The 24380-nt window shown below is 38.2% G+C and overlaps 4 protein-coding genes across 5 annotated transcripts in view; 1 reads left to right on the top strand and 3 right to left on the bottom strand.

Annotated features, from left to right (window-relative positions):
• Positions 1-24380, bottom strand: part of ncapg2 (non-SMC condensin II complex, subunit G2) — a 130574-nt gene that overhangs the window by 98489 nt on the left and 7705 nt on the right. The window lies entirely within an intron of this gene.
• On the bottom strand, positions 336-6322 carry LOC307155156 (leucine-rich repeat-containing protein 14). 2 transcript variants are annotated; one of them, XM_079865627.1, is made up of 5 exons: positions 6243-6322; positions 5957-6045; positions 5579-5856; positions 3757-4620; positions 336-1248 (listed from the first exon to the last, which is right to left on the bottom strand). In XM_079865627.1, the coding sequence occupies exons 3-5, from the start codon at positions 5854-5856 to the stop codon at positions 669-671; spliced, it is 1722 nt and encodes a 573-aa protein (XP_079721753.1). In that variant the 5' UTR covers positions 5957-6045; positions 6243-6322; the 3' UTR covers positions 336-668. The 2 variants fall into 2 exon arrangements, with proteins under 2 accessions (XP_079721753.1, XP_079721752.1); XM_079865626.1 differs by having other exon boundaries at positions 5957-6318.
• On the bottom strand, positions 6770-12710 carry maf1b (MAF1 homolog, negative regulator of RNA polymerase III b). Its single transcript, XM_079865628.1, has 8 exons — positions 12168-12710; positions 11448-11532; positions 9258-9389; positions 9013-9175; positions 8643-8764; positions 8394-8513; positions 8217-8312; positions 6770-8041 (listed from the first exon to the last, which is right to left on the bottom strand). Exons 2-8 carry the CDS (start codon positions 11528-11530, stop codon positions 8017-8019), a joined length of 741 nt encoding a protein of 246 aa, XP_079721754.1. The 5' UTR covers positions 11531-11532; positions 12168-12710; the 3' UTR covers positions 6770-8016.
• shrprbck1r (sharpin and rbck1 related) lies at positions 12858-24287 on the top strand. Its single transcript, XM_079865622.1, has 14 exons — positions 12858-13997; positions 14970-15144; positions 15291-15374; positions 15574-15715; positions 16701-16791; positions 16941-17268; positions 17490-17602; positions 17834-18007; positions 20706-20866; positions 20957-21068; positions 21841-22020; positions 22172-22270; positions 22447-22590; positions 22837-24287. The coding sequence occupies exons 1-14, from the start codon at positions 13728-13730 to the stop codon at positions 22915-22917; spliced, it is 2154 nt and encodes a 717-aa protein (XP_079721748.1). The 5' UTR covers positions 12858-13727; the 3' UTR covers positions 22918-24287.

Genomic DNA, 24380 nt, shown 5'->3' with positions numbered 1-24380 from the left:
GCAAGACTTCAGGTTTTCCAGAAATCATGGGAACCCTGTAATTATCTGTGAATATTATTTAAACATCATAGTAATTAAAGAATAGTTTAACTAAAAACATTTTTTTTTAATCTGAATGTTCTTTATGAAGCCAATCAAGGCATTAACCCATACAGGTTTGGAACGAAATGAGTTTTTCATTCATGGGTAAACTATCCCTTCCTTTAGGTCTTGATTATCTTCAAGAGGCATGTCACATATTGAATTAGACTGGCAATAGAGCAGAGAATATTGAACCTGAACATTTTCAACATTTTCACCCAGCATTGAGAAAATTAAGAAGTCAACACAAGTTTAGTTAAAAAAAAAACATTTTAAAGAGGTGTCTTAGTTTGTTCCATCAGTGTAGGCCATAAACATGATATAAGGCAGTAAAACCATATGTAATGCATAACAAAACAAACAAATCAAAATCATTTTATATGAGATGCTGCATACAATATAATGCTACGTTTTGTTTTGTTTTTTATAAGAAAATGTCTAAGCCTAGGTTGGCTTTTCATGTAGAAGTTTGGAAACCACAAGTAAATTCCTAATGAGTGGTTAAAAGTAACATAAGCTGAGTACTAGTTTAAGCATAGTTGTGATTGTCAAATGCTTATGAGAGCAAGCTCTGAGACATTCACTGCCTAGTCGTTCACAGTCAAGTCTGGGCTATAGTTCAGAAGGTCAGAGGTCACAAGAAGGTCCCGGGAACGTCCTCTCAAGTTCATAACCTCATCCAGCAACCTCAGCGTCAAGTCCCTGCTCTCAGGCTCCTCTAGTAGAGGCCAGTCCAGCAGCTGAGCACTGGAGGGGAGAGCAGGCAGACCAGGCTCATAATCCTCTAGTGGATTGGGATAGAGAAGCAGACGAAGAGAAGGGATTCCTGCTGCTGTACGGGCCAGGGAAAGAAGTCCCATCCTAGATAGCGGGTTTAAGGCCAGTCTTAAGCTACGTAAAGCCCGACAGCAGGACAGGGAGGGGAGAAGAGCTCCCAGAAGAGTGTCTGAGAGTCCACAACCACAAAGTGAAAGCTGAGACATGGAGCTTTCAGCTTGACCTAAGAGACGGCGCAGAGAGGGCAGGGACGATTCATCAAGCCTGTTCTCACTCAGGTCAAGTTCTCTTAGGAAAGAAGCATGCTGACTGCAGGAAAGGTAGGCCAGATCAGTGGAGGTCAGGCACAGGTATGGCAGCTCCAGTACCTCCAGGGGCTGGGAAAGAGAGCTACAAACAAGAAAATGAAAACATGTGCCAAGTTCATCAAAATCTTGTTTTTATGTGGTTTTGAATACCATTTTGAAAAAGGGCTTTCAAATTAATTATTGACTCTAAAAATATAATGCAAAAAGTAATAAGATCCTTTGACCCTGAATACATGTGAAACGCTTACATATATATATATATATATATATATATATATATATATATATACACATATACATATATTAGGGCTGTCAAACGATTAATCGCGATTAATCGCATCCAAAATAAAAGTTTGTGTTTACATAATATATGTGTACGGTGTATAATTATTTTCTATATATAAATACACACACATGCATATATATTTAAGAAAAATGTGTTATTTATATATAAAATATTTATATATAATATAAATATATATACACAGTATATACATGCAAATATTTCTTAAATATATACATCCATGTGTGTGTATTTATATATAGAAAATAATTATACACCGTACACACACATATATTATGTAAACACAAACTTTTATTTTGGATGCGATAAATCGCGATTAATCGTTTGACAGCCCTAATATATATATATATATATATATATATACAGTGCCCTCCACAATTATTGAACCCCCTGGTAAATATGATCAAAATTGGCTGTAAAAAATAAATCTGCATCGATTATCCTTGTGATCTTTCATTCAAAAAATGTGCAAAATTCTAACCTTTCATTGAAGTAAAAGAATTGAAAGTGGGGGGAAATCACATTATGAAATAAATGTTTTTCTCCAAAACATGTTGGCCACAATTATTGAAACCCCTAGAATTTTTTACGAGTAAAATATCTCTTAAGTATATTCCCATTAATATTTACCTTTTTTAGTACACCAGGGTGACTAGGAACATGAAACTGTCCAGCTATGACTTCGTGTTTCACAGGAGTTTAAATAAATATGAGGAAACACAAAGGCCAAATCCCCTTAATCATCCATCACAATGAGTAAAACCACAGAATATAGTTCTGATGCGTAGCAAAAGATTGTTGAGCATCACAAACTAGAAAGTGGCTGTAAGACAATAGCTAAAGAATTGAAAATCCCCATTTTGACCATCAGGGCAATAATTAAGAAGTTATAATCAACTAATGATGTTACGAATCTGCCAGGAAGAGGACATGTGTCTATATTGTCTTAATGCACGGCGAGTATGAAAGTTTGAGTGGCCAAAGACTCTCCAAGGATCACAGATGGAGAATTGCAGAGATTAGTTGAGTCTTAGGGTCAGAAAGCCTAAAAAAAAATTTATCAAACAACCCCTACATCACCACATGTTGTTTGGGAGGGTTTAAAAAAAAACCTCCTCGCTCATCCAAAAACAAATTCCAGCAAATTTAATTGTCAGACACGACTGGATCTTCAAACAACACAGGGTTCTGTGGTCAGATGAAACTAAAACAGAGCTTTTTGGCAGCAAACACACTAGATGAGTTTGGTGAACACAAGGATAAAAAGTACCCCATGTGTACAATTTAATATACCATTGGATCTTTAATGTTGTGGGCATATTTTTCTGCTGGAGGTCCTGGACTTCTTGTTCAGATACATGGCATTGTGGATTCTATCAAATATCAACAGATAAAAAATCAAAACCTGACGCCTTCTGCTAGAAATCTTATAATGGGCCGTGGTTGGATCTTCCATCAGGACAACGATCCAAAACAAACATCAAAATCAAAACAAAAATTTGTTGTGGAGCACAAAATGAAGCTTCTGCCATGACCGTCTCAGTCCCCTGACCTGATGAGTGGGCTGAACTGAAGAGGAGAAGCACCAACATGGATCTGGGAATCTGAAGGATCTGGAGAGATTCTGTGTGGAGGAATGGTCTCTGATCTCTTGTCAGTTATTCTCCAAACTCATCAGGCATTATAGGAGAAGACTCAGAGCTGTTATCTTGGCAAAAGGAGATTGCAAAAAGTATTTAATGAAAGGGTTTCAATAATTGTGGCCAACGTGTTTTGGAGAAAAACATTTATTTCATAATGTGATTTCCCCCCACTTTCAATTCTTTTACTTCAATGAAAGGTTAGAATTTTGCACATTTTTTGAATGAAAGATCACAAGGATAATCGATGCAGATTTATTTTTTACAGCCAATTTTGATCATATTTACCAGGGGGTTCAATAATTGTGGAGGGCACTGTATATATATATATATATATAATGTATGTATGTACATACATATATATTTGAAAGCATGAAAGCATATATGTATGCATGTTGTGTGTGTGTGTATTTTTCATTATGATATTTTGATATATGACAATTGCATCCCCTTGACATTGGCTTTATAAAAAAATGAGAGGTGTATTCATCAGTGTATGTATGAATTGCATTTTGAAATGTTTTGTTTTTTTAAGGGCATCACTGCCATTGACCCTCTGACTAAAACTATTAAAGAATGTGTGTGTAGTAGGAGTGTATGAGTAGGTATGACAAATACAGCTGTGTAAACCCACATGTGTATGTACCTGAGCAGCAAGCGCAAGTGTCCTGGAAGTCGTAGTGCAGTGAGGCATAATCTCTGCAGTCTCTTCAGTGAACCCAGTCCTTTAGACATGTCCTGTAGTGCCCCCTGCTGACCAGGCTGAGTGCGTTGCAAGTCCAAGTTACAGTAATGTAGTCTGAGAGAGTGAAGCTGAGGGAAGGGAGCTAACAATGGAAGTAGCATAGCCAGGCCCGACACCCCGAGGCTGGAGTAGCGGAGGTCCACCCCGAGGAGATCCTGCTGAGGCAACAGACCCAATAAGGAAGCTATAGAGGATGCTGAGAGTTCCTCCACACGAAGGTAGCGGCAGTGGAGTTGCAATTGTCCCAGTTGACTAAGGGCATCACGGACGCGCTCCCAGGAACGGGAATTGATAAATAAGTCAGCTCTGACATGGAGCACAGCTACCTCGTCCCATTCTTGGTCACATAAGCTACCGTTATTACTGCTAGAGTTCGATTTCACCTCAGATGAAATCTTTCTCCTCTGGATCTCCATCCTCCTTCTGACACCCTTCACTAACTCAACTTCTGGTAACGTTTGTTCATTAGTTCTGCACTCCATTTTCCCTACTACTTCCACTTGGTGTCCTCCCCGACTCCCTTCACCACTATTCCCGCACCCTTCAGTGCCCCGGTCTCGTTTAATAGCACTCCGGTCGCGCTCTGCTTCCAGCCCCCTTTTTCGCTCTCGTTCACCATCTCTCCTGTGAGCCCTAGAGGCAGCAGCTCGAGCTTGTAGCACCATTGAGCAGAGGGCAACAGTGAGGGACCATCCGCCCATTGAGTCTTCAACTCTCCCATCCTCACACTGAAGTCCACTGAGATCCAGCACCTGAAGGCAACACCTAGTAAGGGGGGCAGGTAGAGAGCTAGTAAATAATGTTTAAAAAAAGAGAAAATATATGAAACACTTGATATATCCAATACAGAAAGAGAGTGAGACAAAGACGGCAAAATTAAAGTGAAATCTATTTTAGAATGCATATATATTTATGTATACAATACACCCCTACATATACATATATTTTCAAATTAAAATTGAATGGCTAAAGGGTGACATTCCTTTTTCTGTTTACTCTTAACAATATTCACAATTATTACAACTATATTCATGTAACGATATTCTGTGATAATATATATATTTATTACATGGCTTGGCTGAATTCCAATGTAGAATGCGGTCTGTTATTTCTTGATAACAGACCGCTGCGAAGTATAACAGACCGTTGCCATGAAAAACAGCGCGTTGCTATGGACGCGGAACGGACTATTTTCTTTGGCGGAAGCAATACAATCGTTTTTAAATCAATAAACTCCTTTTTAAATAAATAATTTGTGTCAAATTATTTATTTATTTTGTAGGTAGCCATGTAATAAGCGGGATAATGTATAGTGAGCCGGTTGTTATAGTGAATAACAACCCCTTCAGGCTGATTCAAGATCCCTCCGCTTCGCGTCGGGATCCCGTTCAGCCTGTCGGGGTTGTTATTCACTATAACAACCGGCTCACTATACATTATCCCTTACATATATATATAAAAGTCACCATCTAATCAATAACCCATATTTATTTGTCATCCACATGTGCTTTATTAACATGTTTACTGCCAGTGTGGTTAAAAGGGGCATCAGTGACATTTCTACCTATATTTATCCATGCTGTCAGGTCAGAGACATGTCACATGAGACATGCTGTGAAGATGAAATTAATTTCTATGTATAGCATGGCACTGACCTCGTCTCTTTAATTGCACATTTTGTCATTCAAATGGAAAGGGTAATTTAGAGATGACATCCATATACCTCTTGTCCGTCAGTCCCCTGACCACAGCCAGCAGCAGAGCCTGAACGCAGAGGCGGTTCGGAGGGCACTGGCCCGCCCTTCTGCTGCCTCCCACAGTCAGTGTCCGCTCAGGCCACCGCTGGACGAGCTCGCCGACGGCTAGAGGACGGCGGTGAGAGAAGGCGGCGTCCAGCAGCGCTCGGAAGAGCTCCCTCGGCACACAACTTAACCAATGCGGCGAAGAGCTGTGGTCGCTCACTACCTCCCGGGCGCACAGGTTCACCAGCGACAGAACCATCTGCGGACGGCAGGCATCCGAGATCATTAATTGACACGCAAATCACATGGCAGATAGCAGCATGTTGATTATGAATAATAATAAAAAAATGATCAAATACCTTTATATTTTAAGAACGCCTCCAAAGCACCTCGGTGTTTCTAAAGCAACTACAAAACGATCTCCCCACCACACTGTAATCCTGCATAACTACATGTTACATTCAATTAGACTTGTTTAACAGGCATCTGAATCTCGCGAGCGTCTTAAATGTCTAGTAAACCTAAATATAGGATTAAATATGCTCAACCATAAGCGGGTTGTAGATGATTATGCCTGCTTTATATAAGTGGAACATAAACAATGGCAAGTAAAATACAATTATGTGAGATCTGTATGAATCTTACAAATTGTTGTAATCTCTGGATTGCTTTTCCATGCCGCTCCGACTCCCCTACCGATGTTTACGACATCATAGAAACTGAACATAGTCGCCCTTTGATGACGCAAAAAAAAAAAAAAAAAAAAAAAAAAACATTTATTTGGCGACTATCCCTGGCACACAGCAACAATTTTCTAGAACGAAAAAACGACCCACGGGCAACGAAAACTATCACAAAGATAACACAGCGCAAAATAAAACATGAGTAGTTATAATTTATTATATTAAGATACTTTACTTGAATTAATACCACAATCAACTAATTGAATTGGTTTAGTTTTGTCAACTTGAAACCCCAAGTTTGTTCAACTACCATCATGGTACAGGCCTATGTTCTGGGTGTTAGTTGACGTTTGGGGGCATTTCAAAAGACACCTAGATTGTTTGTTGGGTGATGTAGTTGGTTGTTTATTTATGGAATAGAACAAATAATCATGTCTGATTTATCTCAGTCACTACACACAATACCTTGTTATCTTTTGAAATTTGATAACTTTTCAAATTTTGAAATAACTCATATTTTTTCATTGAAGCCTCCTTATATTTAAATCATGCATTATTTCTTAAATGACAGTATCAATTCAGGAATGCTCATAAAGCAGAAGATTTCAGGTATCAAACACAAAACTAAAGTTTTATTGTCACAGATGCTCAATCATCCTTAATCTAAATCCTAAAAGGCTACAAGAGACAGATTCCATTCACATTTCTTTCAATGTCAACACTGTTTGAAATTTCACATTGTTATGAGAAATGATTATAAACGGGTTCAAATACATCAGCCTTGAAAGCTTCAACAATATTTGGTTCAATACTACCTTTCAACTATGTAAAATTAACAAGAGTTGGTAAATTCATGTCAAAGCCAACATTATGGAAAGTCAAAAACAAATGGCAGCAACAAAATGTGAAATCTGCAGACATTTAATAATAAAAAAGATCAGTGCAGTGTATACTAAAATAGATGAATTTCAGATAATTAAGCTTACAAAAAAGAAAAAACCTTTATAGTTCAACCATATATAAAGATATCAGGCAAATAAAAGTCTAAAATGTCTACAGCTCATTTGCTAGAGCATGGTGCCAACAATGCCAGGGTCATGGGATTAATGGAGTACCTGTTAGTTGCTTCAGATAAAAATATCTGCCAAAAACACACAAAAAGCTTTCATATAGGCAGACAACAGATTAAATTAAATGACAAAATTCACATACACAAGCTACAAACCTTACATTTAACCAATCCCACCCTCCCGGCCAGCAAATTATGAAAACAGTAGGAGAACAAATAAAACGGAAGGGGCAAAAATGGTGCTTGTGCAGTCTTTGTAGTCCAAAGTGTGCTCAAAAAAATGTCACACATCCCATTTCCGCTGTCAGAATGCTGGTGTTTGAATGCGACTATCTTTCATTCCTGGGAGAACTGGTTTTATTTTCTCAGCCTCACCAAAGCCTAAACGAGTCCATGTCAAACCTTGTCCAAGCAGCTCTCCAGGAATTCTCCTCAGCCACAGTCTTTGATCTTCTTTAGGGGTAAATGGGAGGGAGGTGTAAATGCCTCATTTTTTCCCCTCCTCAGTCCACAATGAACAATTAAAAATTAAGCACACACAAATTTAAGAAAATCCCCAGAAAATAAAGTTGTTGTTTTTTTCCTTGTAAAAGCAAGAAGAAAGAGGGTGCAAAGTTATCGGCGAGGCCCTTTGGATGAAGCTCAGGTTGTCATCCCTGAGGAAGCTTTAGACGCACAGAGCTCTGGGGACCCTGCAATACAGAGCAAAAGAAACCACTTTAAAAGTCTAAGGCAAACAATTCATTGCTGAAATACAAGTAATACCTTGAAGCACAATGTAACATACTAACTTGCTTACTTGTAATGGGTCCTGCAAACCATATCTTTATATGGTTTATATAGATTGCTTCATGAATATGAGCTCACCTGTCTTCCATGAAGCTGTCCACTTCCTCTTCATCATCATCCAGCTCCATGTCCAACTCATTGTCAAGGCCACTGCAACCATAACTACTGAGGACACTGAACAGAAGTAGATGTTAAAAAAAATATGTAATAATAAAATGAATAAAAGCGTGTACTGTACAGTGAGTGATTACTGACCTGACTGAGCGGCAGGTGAAGAATACAATGCGTTTAAGTTTCTTGTTGTAGAAGAGGTAGTTGAAGGACCACAGGCTGCCTTCCTCACCAAAGGGGTCAGAGTCGAGGTCTGGGTTGTAGCTACAAACAAAATAGCAATGACTTCTTAAAATAGATGTACAGAACACATTTAAAGGTTTGAAAATGTTTGTTAGACACCTCTACAACTGAGGGCAGGGGAGAAATGATTTCTTCACTCTTCACACACACCTATAGATGTCACAGCTCTGCAGGTTTATCTCTTGGTCAATGGCATTCCACAGTTCTGGGCCTAAAGAGTTAAACTGCTCCCCTACAGCAGAATAAAGGCTGCTGTTAACAGAGTCAGCCACCTGGAGGACACAAACAAGAGTCTTAAGAAACAAACATGTAAGAAATCATAGTTTCTGAAATTTCACACAAATTGATAATTAGATTAAAATGAATCCAGTTTTATTACAAGAAACCACAAATCTTTCAGTTTATGGGACCTTTTGAATAATTTCATATAATATCATCTAAAAGTGCAATGATACAGCACTTTTTTTCTTTACCCAAGCAGATGTGTTATCATGATACAATGGAAGCTAGTCATACTAACCCAGTTAGCGCTGGGCTCTCGGCTGAACTCATGGGCGCGGGCTGCGCTGAAGTCATAATCAGGCCGGAACGACTCGTTCAGGGTGGTGATAAGGTAGAACAAAGTCTTCCTGCAACACTTATCACTTAATGGGTTCTCTCCATCCTCCCCACTCTTCCCCAATCTAAAAGAAAGCGCACAAGAGAGACTGTGTAGCGCAACTGCAGTAGCTGAGGTAAAGCTTATGGTTGTGTGTTAAGGCTTACAGGTTAGGGCTCGGAGCGCTGCTGGACTGAGGGGGTGACAGAGCTTCTAGTATGTGTGGCTCCCCCTCCTGACAGAACTGCTTAAACATGTGCTTGTCATCACCAGCCATCTTACACGAGTAACTCTCGATCCTACAGGTAGCAAAAGAGAAAGGGAAAAAGAAAATGATTTGATTGTTCGTTCATCTGTACAATCATTACACAGAAATATTGCCATATATAATATATTGCTTGGGTTTTATAGAAGATATGATAAACATTGTTGTATTGCAGTGTTCAAGACATCTGCCTTTCTTGCTGGGCTTTTTCAAACCTATACTTTTAGGCTCAGCTAAAATATTACAAGTGTCAAGCTAAGAGGGAGAGCATGGGAATATCATATGTGTTTTATCTTTCTGGCTTATGCAAGAGAGAGTCCAAGTAACACTCCACAGACAGGCTTATTTATAGTTGAAGGGCAAAGGCTATAGCAGGACACAGAGTGTCATATGATTCAGGACGCTGTAGCCAGCTTACTGCAAGCAGTGTTAAAGCTCAACAAATCAGTGGGGAAAAAAGCAAACAGTGGTGTACGTGAGTGTACTCGGCTGCTGCGTGTAAAGATCCGTTTGAGGGAAGACACGCCACACCAAACTAGACAGTTTGAAATTAGGCCTGTAACAAGATACTGATTGTGACTGTTCGCAAAATAGAGATTGTACCAAGGCAAATGCATGAGTTATGTGTGCTTGACAATGCCACTGTGAGCACTATTAAGAGGTACACTGATACTGACATCTGTGCGCAGGGCTGCCACATTTGATCTCTCTGTACCGTACTCTGCGCTAATCCAGAAACATGATTAAATGCCAAAGAGGCTGGCAGCTCATATGAAACTCAGCTGTGTTTACATGCACCCCTAAATAACCACACTGGTATGTGCTAGTTAGAGGATACTACAATCTGCGTCACAGCAACAACAATCGCGTCTCAGGGTATATCATCATCTTGGTAACGGACCACCTTGTCCTTACTTAACACCTTGACAAGGTGAATGAAAATACATTTCCAGTTTTAAATCCAACACCAAATAACTAACCAAGAAACGTGTCCAATATTGAAAACCCAACTAAAAATGATTCAATATCCATTACATTGTGACTGATGATCTGAAGTTGTTAAGTTTAAAACTACTGGTATATTAAGAGACACAGTGGCTAAAATGATGCATTTTTTGACGTGGTGGGTAATATTGCGGTAATAGTTCTGCAACTTTCTTCTGAGTGCGTCTATCATGTTGCAGGTTCCTGCACCGAGACCAAACATGCTATTGTTTTCGGAGTAAAAGCTAAAACACTGATGCACATGACGCTTTATTTGACACTACAATAACCACAGGAAGAATGAAAGCATGCATTTTTGTTGATGTGTGACAGGATGTTCAGCAGAACAGACTATTGAACTTAAACACATTATTAAATCTAAATCCCATTACACAAAATCTAAATCCACTTCTTTTTGACCAAAGAATTCCCATGACTTTTCCACTTGTTTGTGATTATTACTGTATAAGGATTCTTAATATTTTTTACAGCGATTGCACTCACAAAAACAGATCTGTCTTCATTTACTCATGTTGTTCCAAACTTGTATGATTTTCGTTAATCTTCGAAACACAAATGTAGATATAATAAAACGAAACTTGAGAGATTTGATCCTTCATTGAAAGTCCCTTCTCCCTCAAAAAAATCAGACTTCATTATGAGATCATAAATGTAACCCAGAGGAATTGAGCAGATTAATCTGCTGTATCAAGTCTTCTGAAGAGACATGATTGCTTCATATGAATTATGTATTCGTATATAAATGTTGATCAACATATGCCACACAGAGAACATTGATTCATAGGAATTACTGTTACAGTCTCTTGCTAACTTTTTAAGAGTCACAGTTCTGGATGAATGGACTTTCAATCTCAGGTTTCATTAAAAATATCCTCATTTGTGTTTCAAACAAGAACAAACTTCTTATGAGTTTGGAATGACATGAGGGGGGAGTAAAAACTATTTTTTTTTTTTCTCTCTCCCTCTGACTTTGCAAAGTCTGCAACACAACTTTGCCCTTATATTTCCTTGTTTTATAAATCACAATTCTTGGACTAATAAGTTTAAAGGCAACAGAAATGCTCAAGATTAATCCCCAAGTTCATACCTGCCAAGGATGTGAGCGTCTCCAGTTTCAACACACAGCTGGGAGCTCAGGGCCTCAAAAAGGGAATTCTCTAAAAGCTTCATTGCTGGAAAACAAAACACACACACATTTAACAGAAACCAAGTATCTGTATTTCATTGTCTGTCAATAATCTGTTACAATACAAATAATTTATTAAAGGAACTAGTGCTATCACGTTCAAATGAAACTGCCATGGAGATGCTCAATAGGAAACAGTTCGGCTGCGTCTAGTGTTGCTTATTTACATACAAAGTTCACTGACTCCCGTTTAGTGCGTTATGAAAAATATATGGGCACATTCACTACATTAAGTCTACATGAACATAATACAAATTAAAAAAACACCATATATAAAATTGCATTATTGGAACAAAAACGACGGATTATTTGTTGACTTCACATCTGAAAACTGTAAGAACAGTACATCTGACTGTCGTCCCCTCCCCCCAACAACCCACTTCCTACTTTATAAATCGACCAGGGCGTATTGGGTTAAAAAAAAAACAAAAAAAAAACAAGACTAAAGTCGGGGACATTTTACTGACAAAATAGTTAACAGGACAATACTGGATAATGAAAGAGCAAATTGGTTTAGGTGATAAAATATACATTTAAACTATTTACATTAAACAACATCTACTGACTTACGTTTGACGAACTAACTTAGGTTGTTAATATAGTATGTTTTGTTATGCTTACCTTTCCTGTTGCAATGTCACTTTCGGATTTAAAAATCGGGGTGAAAAGAGCAGTGGGATCAGTTCACACAGAAAGATCTGTTGAGTTGTTGCCCAACTCAAAACACAATACAAGCTAAAATGCTCTGGCGCCTACGCACGGTGCGGGGCAGCAATAAATGCGTTGCAGTGCGAATTTAGTATATTTAAAAATGACTCGGTCGAGACTGACATATTCTGCAGCCGTTTTCTCTTATCGCAAAGCTTCGTATTTCGACTAAACGCAACATAAAATTCAGCGATTGTGTCGAGCTCCAAGACAGCAACTGCAGCAGCATCCCCTTATTTGACCTAGAACAAATATATCTTCTGAAAACGAGATAAGCGTCGCTTTAAATGACGCGACTTGATCAAACGATGGTTAAATTACCACTTGAGACCTTTCGTTAACGATTATGCGTTCTGATTCTTGTGTTATGTCCGTAAAAATCTCGAAAACATCTAACGACAGCCTCTATATCCGAAAACAGTGTACAAGCCACGCCTCTTAGCAGTCATTTCCGTTGATAATGACCACGCCCACTAAAGTGTTTAGTGAAATAACATGGACACTTCTATTGGCTGTTTAGTCTGTCAATTAAATGTACTAGTCAATTCAGGTGAAATGGTCACATAGTTTAAATCCAAAGAGCGACTAGCCCTTTCTGAATTATCTGTAAAGTGTTTATTTTATGTCGAGCGAAAAAAAGTTACAGACAGATTATTTAGGCACTGTATGCATATATATATATATATATTTCGAGAAGGTGTTCAACAGTTACAGCCTTACAGGTGTTTTAAGTGGAAATATGTGTCGATTAGGACGTAACGTTAACCAGTTTATGGTTAACGTTAAGCAAAATAAGCAAAATAAAGCAGATTTCTTACTATTCTTTATTTGAACGTTTTAAAAATAATTTTCTCATAATGAATCAAAATGAATACATTCCCAAATGTAAATGCAAACTAAATCCATTAATGTTACTGTTTCGTAACCTGATTACGTAATTCACAGACCTGAAAAATAGATAAATGGAACAAACCAGGCAGTAGCTAACTTAGACATGGTTAAATATGTACCATGGTTTTACAACAGTAATCATGGTTTAACAGTGACATTTGTAGTTGTGATCATGAAAGCATGAACCTGAAACAGTATTTTTGTGCAACCATATTATCACCACAGATGCATTACAGTTATGTTTCATGAGAATTTTTTTTAGCTTGACATGGAAAATTGGGATATCCCCTAGCCTAGATCAGATGAGAGAGCAGTGTGGTTTGAATGTGTGTTTTCAACAGGAGGCGCAGCGTCTCTCATAGAGTGTAAAATGTCTGTCTCCGCTTGAGCCGTGTTTCTTCCTGCTGTGACGCTGGCTAGACTGCCCTCCATCTGAAACTAAAACAAAGATGACAAGGCCGCCACTTCTGGGTAAGTGTCCGGATCAGAGAGTTACAGGATATCTCCTAGCATCATATTAGCGAACAAAGCCCGGCTGCTACTGGGGTGTCAACACGATATATCCCGTCAGTCGGCAGCGGCATGTCGCTGAGCTCAGGCGGGTGGACTCACACACCTCCGCCGGCCCAGTCCTCATCGTCTCAGCTCGGCCATGAGGCCTCGCAGTCGGCCTGCAGCACTGTTTTGATGTCAGTGAAGGTGTCAGTATGCCACTCCGGTATACGTCCACTCTGTCTCCCGGGCGCCGGAGACGAATCTCTCCGTCTTCAGCTGAGCATGGACCCGGGGAAGGCAGGGGAATTCCGCCTTGCGTTACGGGACATCAGCGGAACAGCGGCTGGACGCAGTGTGGTGAGGAAATGTCGAACTTGCCCGAAGTCTCAGTCTGCTGTACTTTGAACACTGGATAAAAGCTTAGAAAAAAAACGCAACATCGATAGTATATTCATTCCAGAAGTATCTGCGTAGTCATTAATAGCGCTTCCCTGTGGCTGATATAGAGTTCACATGAGTGAATCACATGTTGTTTTGCCAGTCTTTGTTGTTGAAATCCACCCTCCACCCCCTAAATATGTTAGTTTGCTGAGAGCTAAGAGTCATAAATGAACTTTAACGGTCTTCACGCTACCTATGTCCACTTTAATCATGTTTAATTTCTGTAATCACTTTCATTTGCTGTAATAGACTGATAGAAAGAAAGTGAAACTGTCCATCATGTGAAGTTGTAGATATATGGACGTCGTTATGGTTTCGGGTTCCAGAGAACCCGGTAAATATACATTAATGTTAAATAATAATAATAATATAATATAACCTATTTTAGACCTATAATTTCCCTTTGAATACATGTAATGTAATGTTTAATTCTGTATCCCTCTGTTTTAAAACTGTGCAGGGCATACTCTTTCAAAATTGTGGTTGTTATCCAGGAATTGTATTATTTGGGGACACTGACCAGTTATACATCCAATTACTTTCTACATCCTGCTACAGTTTACAAACTACAAGTTCAGAAAATCATAGCATGTGAAAATTATGTTTAATACCCAGGGTCTTTGAGATCCCAAAGAGAATTAATATAATTTTGAAATCTCAGTACTTTAATTCTCATCAGTGTTATCTTTGCAAAACAACATGTACCCAGCGAATGTAACAAATTATGATACAACCAGAATAATGAAATGGGCGAAGAATGAAATTGCCTAATTTTGAATCAGTACATGATAAGTTTTAAATAGGCTAGGTCATTTATTTTTGAGTTTTGTTAAAGTAAAAAAAGTCCCCATCATATTTTTGTGGCTCTCTCTGTTTATTTTCACTTAGTCAATTGCTGAGTTTGATCTCAAGACTGTTCGCTATGAAATCAAGTCCCCACAGTGCCATGAACTGAGTTTGGCAACACCACCACATGACCGTATCACTTTCAACTTCCGCTGTGAGCAGGAAGCTCAGGAGTGGGCCACTGTGGTGATGTCATCGCTCCGTGAAGCGCATAGAGGTTTGCCTTCCTTCTGCTTTCTTCCAACTGCTTATTGTCAGTTCTGTTCGTTTATTCATTTTCTCTAGTTTTATATACATTTTCCTTTGACTTTTACTGTTGGTTCTGTGCTTATAAACCACTATGTCTCTTGGTCATTATTTCAGTGGCGATTAGTTCCTCCACTGAAGAAGGAAAGCTACCTCCCCAGCCTCTGGATTCACAGAGCAACGCACCCATGCCACGTACAGGTAGTCATTTGTTTTCTTGTATTCATTTTCTGCTCACGATCAGCTTGACCCTGTTGCCAAACAATAAACAAAGTGTCAATTGTCTATTATGCTGACAACTGCTTCCATTTCCGATTCTACCCTCTATCCCTCTCCTTTCCCATCCAACTTTCTCATTCTTGTCCTTATTCATTTTCTCTCTTTCTTCTTTTCTCTCTAGAGGAGATATGTGCGGAGCTGGTTAGCGCAATAGAGGCAGGTGATGTTCGGGCGGCGTCTGTCTGTGCATCATCTTTAGCTAAACAGAGAGCTGCTCTGAGCATTCAGCCCTCCAAACATAATTACACTGACACTGAAATTAGGTAAAATACATGTTTACCGACATTGACCCATCAGTTTAACAATGTGTCCTAACCAGATTCATAGCGACAAGTGATAAAAGACGTCTGTTGCACGTTAATCGGTGCTTCTGTCCAGCTGCTGCTGCGACAAATGGCATTACATTTTGTCAGGCACTTGTTTTTTTCGATTTCTATGAAGGTTAGCCCTGATCCACAGTGGTTGCGCTTTGGGTGACCTGAGTTCAAATCCCAGCTTGAGGTCCTTTCTAATACCGCCCACCGCCATCTCCCTCTTTGCATCCTGTCCCCACTCTTCACTGTCAAAGGCAAAACAAATTAAATGAGGGTGAGGGGAGTTTCGAATTGAGAACTAAATGTCAAATACCCAAAGTTCTTCCTGAAAAACCATAAAAACATTCTTTCTGGTAAAGCATCATATTAAGTGTACAGAGTGCAGGCAAACAGAGAGAAACCGTTTTGTTTGGCTGTATTTTGTAATTGAATGTGTCACATCATGCCCTGTTTTTGCCTTCAGAGTAGACAGACACATTTCGTGTTGCTGAAATCTTGCTACATTGCACCTGGTTAGGACACAGTTTGAGAGTATGTTTCATAAATCTGTTTTTTTGTATTTTATCAGTAATATTTAAAGGGATCTTTTACCCCAAAATAAAAACTCTCGTTCCAAACCTGTTGACTGTGACTTTTCTTTCTTCTTTGGAACACAAAAGAAGATATTTTGAAAATGGACATACAAAACACTTAGACACTTTTCAAAATATCTTCTTTTATGTTCCACAGAGGAAAGAAAGTCACACAGGTTTGGAACAACAAGATGAGTAAACAATGACAGAATTTAATTATTAGGTGAACTATCCCTTTAATTTACACCAACTCATTTGGTAATCCATCCAACCACTCAAATACACACATTTTTACATGTACACACATATGTTATGTTTCCAAGCCATTCTGATCTCAGCTGATGCATTGGTTTATCACACAGCCTGGCTGTGGTGGTAGAGGATGCATCCTCTTCCTGTTGTGTCACAGTGAACGTCTTCCCCCACTCCACAATTGGTGCTCTCAAACAACAGGTAGGTGCAGATTAACATTAACCAAATAAACATTAATAACCATCAATCAAATAAACATTCATCAATAATTTTCCAATGCCATGTGATTCTCAGAATTACTGTAATTACCATTTAGCTTTGTTAATGACACACAGTTTTTGCCCTCTAAGGTCTTCACAGACTATGGTTTTCATCCGCGTGTGCAGCGCTGGGTCATCGGCCAGTCTTTGTGCTCTGATCATCGCTCTCTTGCTTCTTATGGAGTTCAGCGAGATGGCGACACTGCGTTCCTTTATCTCATTTCTGCCCGTCAGGCTCGAGTCAGCCGAGGGCTGTACCAACAAGATCAGGAAAGTGCTTTACTCATGCCAGCTTTGGTGCCAACGTCTAATCAGCCCCACCAAGAAGCAGTAACCAATGGGCCAGCTGCACTGAACACAGCCTCAAGGCCATACAGCACCCTGCCTACGAGACTTCATAGCAGCCATAATACTCTGAGTGTGTATGCGCAGACACTAATACACACCGTGACCACAAAAGGCCACCAATCAAAGTCATAACATGCATTTACACACAGACCAATTTTTGTTGATTATTAAATGGGAATCTCAATATTTCTGCTAAATTATAAGAAATGGCTTCTAAACCAATCATTTCGTTCTCAATTCTTTTTTGTATAAAGTCTTGCACAATTTACAATTTTGGAATATAACTCTCAGGCAACAGTCCTGGAGGGACAGAGAGGTTGGGTTTGAGCGATATCCGTGACCTGATCAACCTTGAGCTCCCGCAGTTGAATGAAGCCCTGGCGCCCAAAAGAACAAGCACACAGGTACATGCTGTTCAAAATAATGTTAACACACAGAACAAGTTTTCCTACAAGATAAAGCGCTAACATTTCATACTATTGAGTCTTTAATAATATTTAAAACAACTCTGTGAAATACATGAACAGAAAATACATATCATTAAAACAGCAAGTATATTATAAATGCTTATAAATGCATACTTGTATGATGAGATTATGGTGCTTATTTGAATCATTGTTTTTGTGGGTATGTAGCTGGGATGGGCCTGCCCAACTTGTACATATATTAATAAACCGACACGTCCTGGCTGTGAAATGTGTAGCGCAGACCGACCTGAAGGCTACACTGTTCCCGGCAACTACAGACCAGACGCTCTGGAGCTACGACGCATTCAGCAGGAAAAAGAAGCAATAAGACAGTACCAACAGGTGAGGCTTGCGAAATACACACATAATTGCCCAGACTCAGAGCTGATTGTAGTTTAAATTGAGAAAGCTATGAGATGAGATTGGCATCTTTCTTTTGCTTTTGGCTTACACAGCTCATGCACACCGAGCATTTTACATCTTCACTCACACCCAAGTTTAGGACAAAATCCTTAGGTCAAAATAGTTGTTTTGTTTGTATTTAAATAAATAAATTTGACTGATATTTACTGAATTTTCATTTCATGCCGACTTAGATTAGATTAAATTTAAAGTGTCTGTGTTCAACAATTTAATTTCAGTACATTTTTTTTTTTTCATCTCATTTGTTATCCATCATTTTTATTGTATTGCCCATCCGCGACCCATATTTTTTAGAAATTGTCATCAGTCATCGAAAAGCCCATATTGGTTAACCGCTATTCAGGAGCTACTTTTAGTGATCTCTTAGGGTTTGTGAGCTCTGATTGACTCCTCAGTCTGAATCTCTTCTCTTTTGTCTCTATTTCTTTTTAAGGAGAAAGGGAGAAGAGAGGAGCTGAGGGGCAACAACTCACTACTGCACAACCTCGACCAGGACTACTGACTCGCCCGCCCACACACACACACACTCACACTGCATAGTCTTTCTTGACACACTCATACTGCAAATGCAACCTCCGTACCAACATCCTCCAGTATACTGCACAACTTGTATATGCCTGAACAATTTACTGCTAATCAATTTGATCCATGTCAAGCTCATCTATTCAAATAGCACCTTTTCAGACCACTTGCAAAAGCTAAACATTTTGACCCATTTTAAAAACATCTATGTAATTATACACTGCAAATATTCCATGTTTCAGTCATACAGGAAGTATTTTTTATAATATTATGGCAAATAAATGTATGATGCTGTTACTTCACTTGGTCTAATAAGATGCCCCCAATTGTTGAGCTGTCTCAACTAAAATAAAGTTTACAACTTTATTCAGGTACAGACTCTTTTAATGGGCAAATGCCTCATGCATCAGATGATGTATTGTATATCTTTGTAAGTAGATGTAAGAAATGAAGAAATGACTGCACAGCTCTTGCGCAGTCTAATATTGTTTGACAGATTCTTGTAAAATAGTTTGACACTCATATATTCAAGATCTGAATTATTTTCTAGTCTTGGAATTTTTTCAGTTCAGAGATTATAGATCTCTTAACTAAGAGAAACTGTTTTTAACTGTTCCAGCCTCATTTTTTCTGTGATGGGTCATCCAACAATACACTTTTTTGTTTGTTAAACATTAAACACCAACTTTTGCTTACCACGTCCACAGAAGTAACTTATCGTACATCACTTCAAGATTGCAGCTGTTCACACAAGCAACATGCATTTTACATCAAAGTTAAAACTAACATGGAATGAAGAAGAGAAGCGAAATAGTTTGTGAACAGTGTCTGACATGTTAAACCTGTGAACAGTGTTGACTCTGTAAATGCATGCATGCTAAGTAAATACATCTGATAAACATGTTTTCTGCTACAGAATTTTGCACTTAGAAGATATGACTTTGTGAAAATGTTGTAGGTAGAGAGAATTTTTGCTTATGCTATTTATTTAGATGACAAAAATATAATGAGAGAACATTCGGTAAGTTACTCAATGAGTACTGGCAATTAATGCGTTATGGATAAAACATCTGCTTAATGAGTAGGCCTAACTAGTGTGAATGAGAAGGAACCAGAAGAAGACATGTCTTCATTGGTTGAGTTAGGGCTGTGATGTACCGTAACTTGTTTGTCTGCATGACTGTGGGCTTTATTCTTTTATGATTAGTCATGTAAAATAGCCTTGAAATGAAGAAAGACAAATGGCTATGCAAACAAACTATGTGACAAACTCAAATAAAGGTCTTTTAATAGGTGCAAACCATTTAGATCTAGGTGTGTGACGTTTTTTCTATTTACAGTTCTGGTATGTTTTAAAGTATAAAAGTGTAAGGTATTTCATACATGATATATTTCATCACAAAATGTATGTAAGCTATATTTTATTTATTGCAAGTGCATATACTTTTTTTTTAATGTAATTTGGCTATAATGTTGTTTTACAGTGTTCATGTATTTACATAAATAGAGTTATTATAGTTAGCCACATGTACTTTGTGTATTTTTTGAAGCTACTTGTAATTACATAAACCTCTTGTTAGTATAGTAATTAATTATAGTAATGTGTAATATTACATTATAAAAATATTTTAATTATTAAAATGTTTTTAAAATATGTAAAATGGTGTCCCCTCAGATGAAATCCTTATATAGATGTTATTATTACTGTTTATATATATATATATATATATATATATATATATAAACAGTAATAATAACAATAACCACACACACACACGCACACATATATGTGTGTGTGTGTGTGTGTGTGTGTGTGTGGTTTTCTATTTTAATATACTTTAAAATATAATTTATTTGTGTTATGCAAAGCTAAATTTTCATCAGCCATTTCTCCAATCTTCAATGTCACATGATCCTTTAGAAATCATTCTAATATGCTGATTTATTATCAATGCTCAGAAATCAGAAATGCCATCGGGATCTTGTAGGCATTTAGACCCTGTTCCCGTCACTCAGGAGTGACAGCATGTGCTGTGTGTTTTCCTCACACAGGCTGTCTCTTCAGTTCTTACAGCTTCTCTTTCTGTGTCTGTAGGCCAGAGAAGCAGAGCGCAGGGAAAACTTTGCACGTCTGGTGCAGATGGACGGACAGGATCTGGTTCCTAACCCAGAGAGAGTGGAGTGCAGGATCTGCTATGTGGAGCTCGAGTCTGGCGAGGGAGTCCTGCTCCGAGAGTGTCTTCACTGCTTTTGCAAGTGAGGAAGACTGAGAGTGTGCCGCTGGAGCACATTTACTGTTCTGTATTTGTCATGCAGTTGTTAAGAAAACTGTCTTTCTATGGGTAGAGAGTGTCTGCGCTCTATGATTCTGATGTCGGAGGACCCTCAGGTGGCATGTCCATACAGAGACGAGGCCTACGCCTGCGACTGCATCTTGCAAGAAAGAGAAATCAGAGCTGTGAGAACTTTCATTTGTTCTGCTTTTAATTTGCCTCTTTGTCTACAAAACTACAGGAGAAAAACATAAAATGGTCAAGAATGGTATTCTGCTACTGTAGGTGGCTCTGGCTTTAACCATTTTCTTGTAATTACCTTATTAGGATAATTAACATCAGTTTCTTATCTTTGTTGTTCCACCCATCAAATGAAAAGTTACTCAAACATAAAGATTCACAAATTAAAAGAAGTGCCATCTCAAAAATGGCTTCTAAATTCTGTTTTTTATAGGCAAATATCTTGCCTATTAGGAACAAGCACCTGACACTCCCCAAAAAATATGATAATCTCCAACAGCTGACACAACTACAGTTTTTATTCATATTTTGAATTAGTTTTATATATATTTTTTTAATTTCATTCCAGGTTTAATTTAGAAGTTTTAGTTATGTTGTTGTGTTTTATCATTGTTGTAGTTTTTAATCATTTTTGTTTCAGTTTTATTTTTAGTTAAGTTAAACTAAATGAACATGAGAAATGTTTCCTTGCTGAAATAAGTTTCATAAGTGTTTTTCATGTTTCATTTGAGTTAACGATTATTTTATTAACGAAAATGTTTCTTCATGGTTTTAGTTAAATTACTATAATAACGCTGCTTTACACTTGGCCTGTTCTTTTGCTAATAATGTGCTTATACAGCATCATGGAACAAAAGACTTTTATGAATCTGTTGAGTGATATTTGTAAGTATTTTTATGCCAATTTCTGCCTCGCGTGTTCTCTCTCCCACACAGCTGGTGTCAGTAGACGATTATGAGCGCTGGTTGCAGAGGGGTCTGTCTGTTGCAGAGTCTCGATGTGAGGGCAGTTATCACTGTGCTACTGCAGACTGTCCTGGCTGGTGTGTTTATGAAGATACTGTCAACACTTTCCACTGCCCAGTGTGCAAAAAACACAACTGCCTGCTCTGCAAGGTATGTCTGCATGTCAAATGCACACTGAAATAATTATGTGTACAATTTACTCTAGGCTTTTTTGTTTCTCTATTAGGTTCTCATTATAATAGGAGGTGAATGACTTTGGCATATTAAACATTAAAACATATTTTGTTTTTCCTTTACTTAGGCCATTCATGAAGGGATGAACTGTAAGCAATATCAGGATGATCTAGCAGCTCGCGCCATCAATGACTCTGCAGCTCGGAGAACAAGAGACCTGCTGAAGGTCAAACACATACTAATCCAGATCCTTTTCTTTTATCAAAGTTCATGTTAAGAAAGCTCCTTTGGCATGTTCTTCAGATGACATCATCTTAAACCCACTGCATTATTGCAGTTGAAAGTGCTAAATGTTCATCTCTCTTTTTGTTGTCTTCTGTCCCCTCACTCACACATGAACAGACTCTTGTTAATTCTGGAGAGGCGATGCATTGCCCTCAGTGCGGCATCATTGTGCAGAAGAAGGAGGGCTGCGATTGGCTCCGCTGTACTGTCTGCCACACCGAGATCTGCTGGGTCACCAGAGGACCACGCTGGGGGCCTAAAGTAAGACTGGGATATAAGCTTTACTCTCTGGCTCCATTGGGTATCATCCCTCAGAAAACAAGAGCAAGCATAGTGTGTAATGTAGGTTTCATTTCTAAAAACTACGCTCCGGCAGTTAAAGCATGCCACGATGGACGGTTATCATGACAAAGCGATAAATACCATGACTTATAGATTTCAAAGAATCATTGTTAATTGTAAATATCTAATAGTTGGAAACAGAGATTCATGTCTTTCTCACTTCAGGGTCCTGGAGACACAAGTGGAGGCTGCCGCTGCAATGTGAACAAACAGAGATGCCACCCAAAATGTCAAAATTGTCACTAAAGGGATGAGTAGCCGACAGAGAAGGAGGTACATGTAAGAGATAGTGCGAAGTGTATTACATCATGATAGACATACACTTTTGAGTGTGAACTGACATATACTGTCCTCCTGTGTAAGCTTTCAGTTCAGTTTTCTGATGCTGAAATATAGAAATGTGTTGGTATGTTGTACAACAAATGTTGCAAATTATTTAAAAAATTCACAGAAAAGCTTTAAATTCACTCAACTGTATGTTACATAACAAATATCACGTCTACTATGAAAGCATTTTATTTCGAATCGGCTGCAAAAACGTTTCGAGGGTTACCAAGCTACAACTGTTCAGAGTTGAGACAGAATCGTTACTTGAATTAGGGTGCTTGAATTAGTGGTTTGGAAATGAATTATTCTTTCGAACCAATTCTTTTTAATGATTCAGGCAACAGGTTCACAGATCACTGGTAAATCACTCATGTAAAACTGTGATGTGGGTGGCAGATTGGAACTTTAAGCAACACAGAACTGAACATTCTACACAGCCTAAATCATAAACATTGTGATTAACTAAACTATATATATTTTAATAAAGAAAGAAAATGTTTTTAAACATGTTTTTTACCAATCTGATCAAATGATCCCCGAAGGACAAAAATAAAGCTATCTGAAGCTGCCGATAAAAATGAAAACAAGGGAATCGTTACAATGCACTTACACAAATACTTTTGTCTTGTCTTAATCTTAAAGCTATACTACACTGTTAAGACGTGTTACTGAAAGTGCCTTTTCTTGCCTGTTTTTGTCTCAAAGTGATGTAACCACTAACATTAGCAATCGTTTTGCAGTGTTACATTATTATTATTATTATTTTACATAATGTACTGTATGTTGCTGTTGTTGTAGATTTGTGATCCAGGATAATGTGTGTGTGCAGTGTTTTCCCTCCACATTTCCTACAAACCAAGAGATATTGTATTTTGTGCATTGTATGTTGCACATTTGTTCATTAAGTTTAACACAATTGAGTATAGGCTACTTCTTTAAGATGTAATAGTTTGTTTGTAAGTTGGATGTGGTTAATAGCCCAGCTATTTAGTATTGTTTTATTGTTACATTGCAATGCTATGTTAAGTTGAGTAGTAGTAATGGTCAAGAGCAGGGACCTGAGGCTTGTGTGGGAAGTTCACAAGCCTGATATAAGCCAAAGGACTGATGTCACTTTTGAAGCTTTGAATCTATGCACTGAGAAAAAAAAAAAAAAATGTCAGCACCCAAAGCATTTACTTATGCAACTAAATGAACATTTCAAGAATGTTTCCATGAGTCAAAGTCATTATCTGAAACATCATCAAAAAAAAAAAAAAAAAAAAAAAAAAAAAAATATATATATATATCAAAGGTTTTGGCATTTATATTGACATTGTAACTGAGAATCCAATGAAAGTGTGCAGTTTGTTTGTACAATTGCAAAACAGTGAGGGGCCTGT

The sequence above is a fragment of the Squalius cephalus genome, assembly GCF_949319135.1.
Source record: "Squalius cephalus genome assembly, chromosome: 3".
Lineage (NCBI taxonomy): Eukaryota > Metazoa > Chordata > Actinopteri > Cypriniformes > Leuciscidae > Squalius > Squalius cephalus.
This window is presented reverse-complemented; position numbering and strand designations above follow the sequence as displayed.

What these genes read in the sequence shown, in the direction of transcription:
- shrprbck1r (XM_079865622.1), top strand. Translation starts at nt 13,728, where the DNA reads ATGTCGCTGAGCTCAGGCGGGTGGACTCACACACCTCCGCCGGCCCAG. An exon ending in CCAAAAGAACAAGCACACAG is followed by an intron (nt 17,603 to 17,833) that starts GTACATGCTGTT and finishes GTGGGTATGTAG; the next exon opens with CTGGGATGGGCCTGCCCAAC. An exon ending in ACAACTGCCTGCTCTGCAAG is followed by an intron (nt 22,021 to 22,171) that starts GTATGTCTGCAT and finishes TCCTTTACTTAG; the next exon opens with GCCATTCATGAAGGGATGAA.
- LOC307155156 (XM_079865627.1), bottom strand. Translation starts at nt 5,856, where the DNA reads ATGGTTCTGTCGCTGGTGAACCTGTGCGCCCGGGAGGTAGTGAGCGAC. An exon ending in AGGGGACTGACGGACAAGAG is followed by an intron (nt 4,621 to 5,578) that starts GTATATGGATGT and finishes CCCCCTTACTAG; the next exon opens with GTGTTGCCTTCAGGTGCTGG. An exon ending in CACTTGCGCTTGCTGCTCAG is followed by an intron (nt 1,249 to 3,756) that starts GTACATACACAT and finishes TCTTGTTTGTAG; the next exon opens with CTCTCTTTCCCAGCCCCTGG.
- maf1b (XM_079865628.1), bottom strand. Translation starts at nt 11,530, where the DNA reads ATGAAGCTTTTAGAGAATTCCCTTTTTGAGGCCCTGAGCTCCCAGCTG. An exon ending in GACGCTCACATCCTTGGCAG is followed by an intron (nt 9,390 to 11,447) that starts GTATGAACTTGG and finishes TGCTACCTGTAG; the next exon opens with GATCGAGAGTTACTCGTGTA. An exon ending in GACAGCTTCATGGAAGACAG is followed by an intron (nt 8,042 to 8,216) that starts GTGAGCTCATAT and finishes TCTGTATTGCAG; the next exon opens with GGTCCCCAGAGCTCTGTGCG.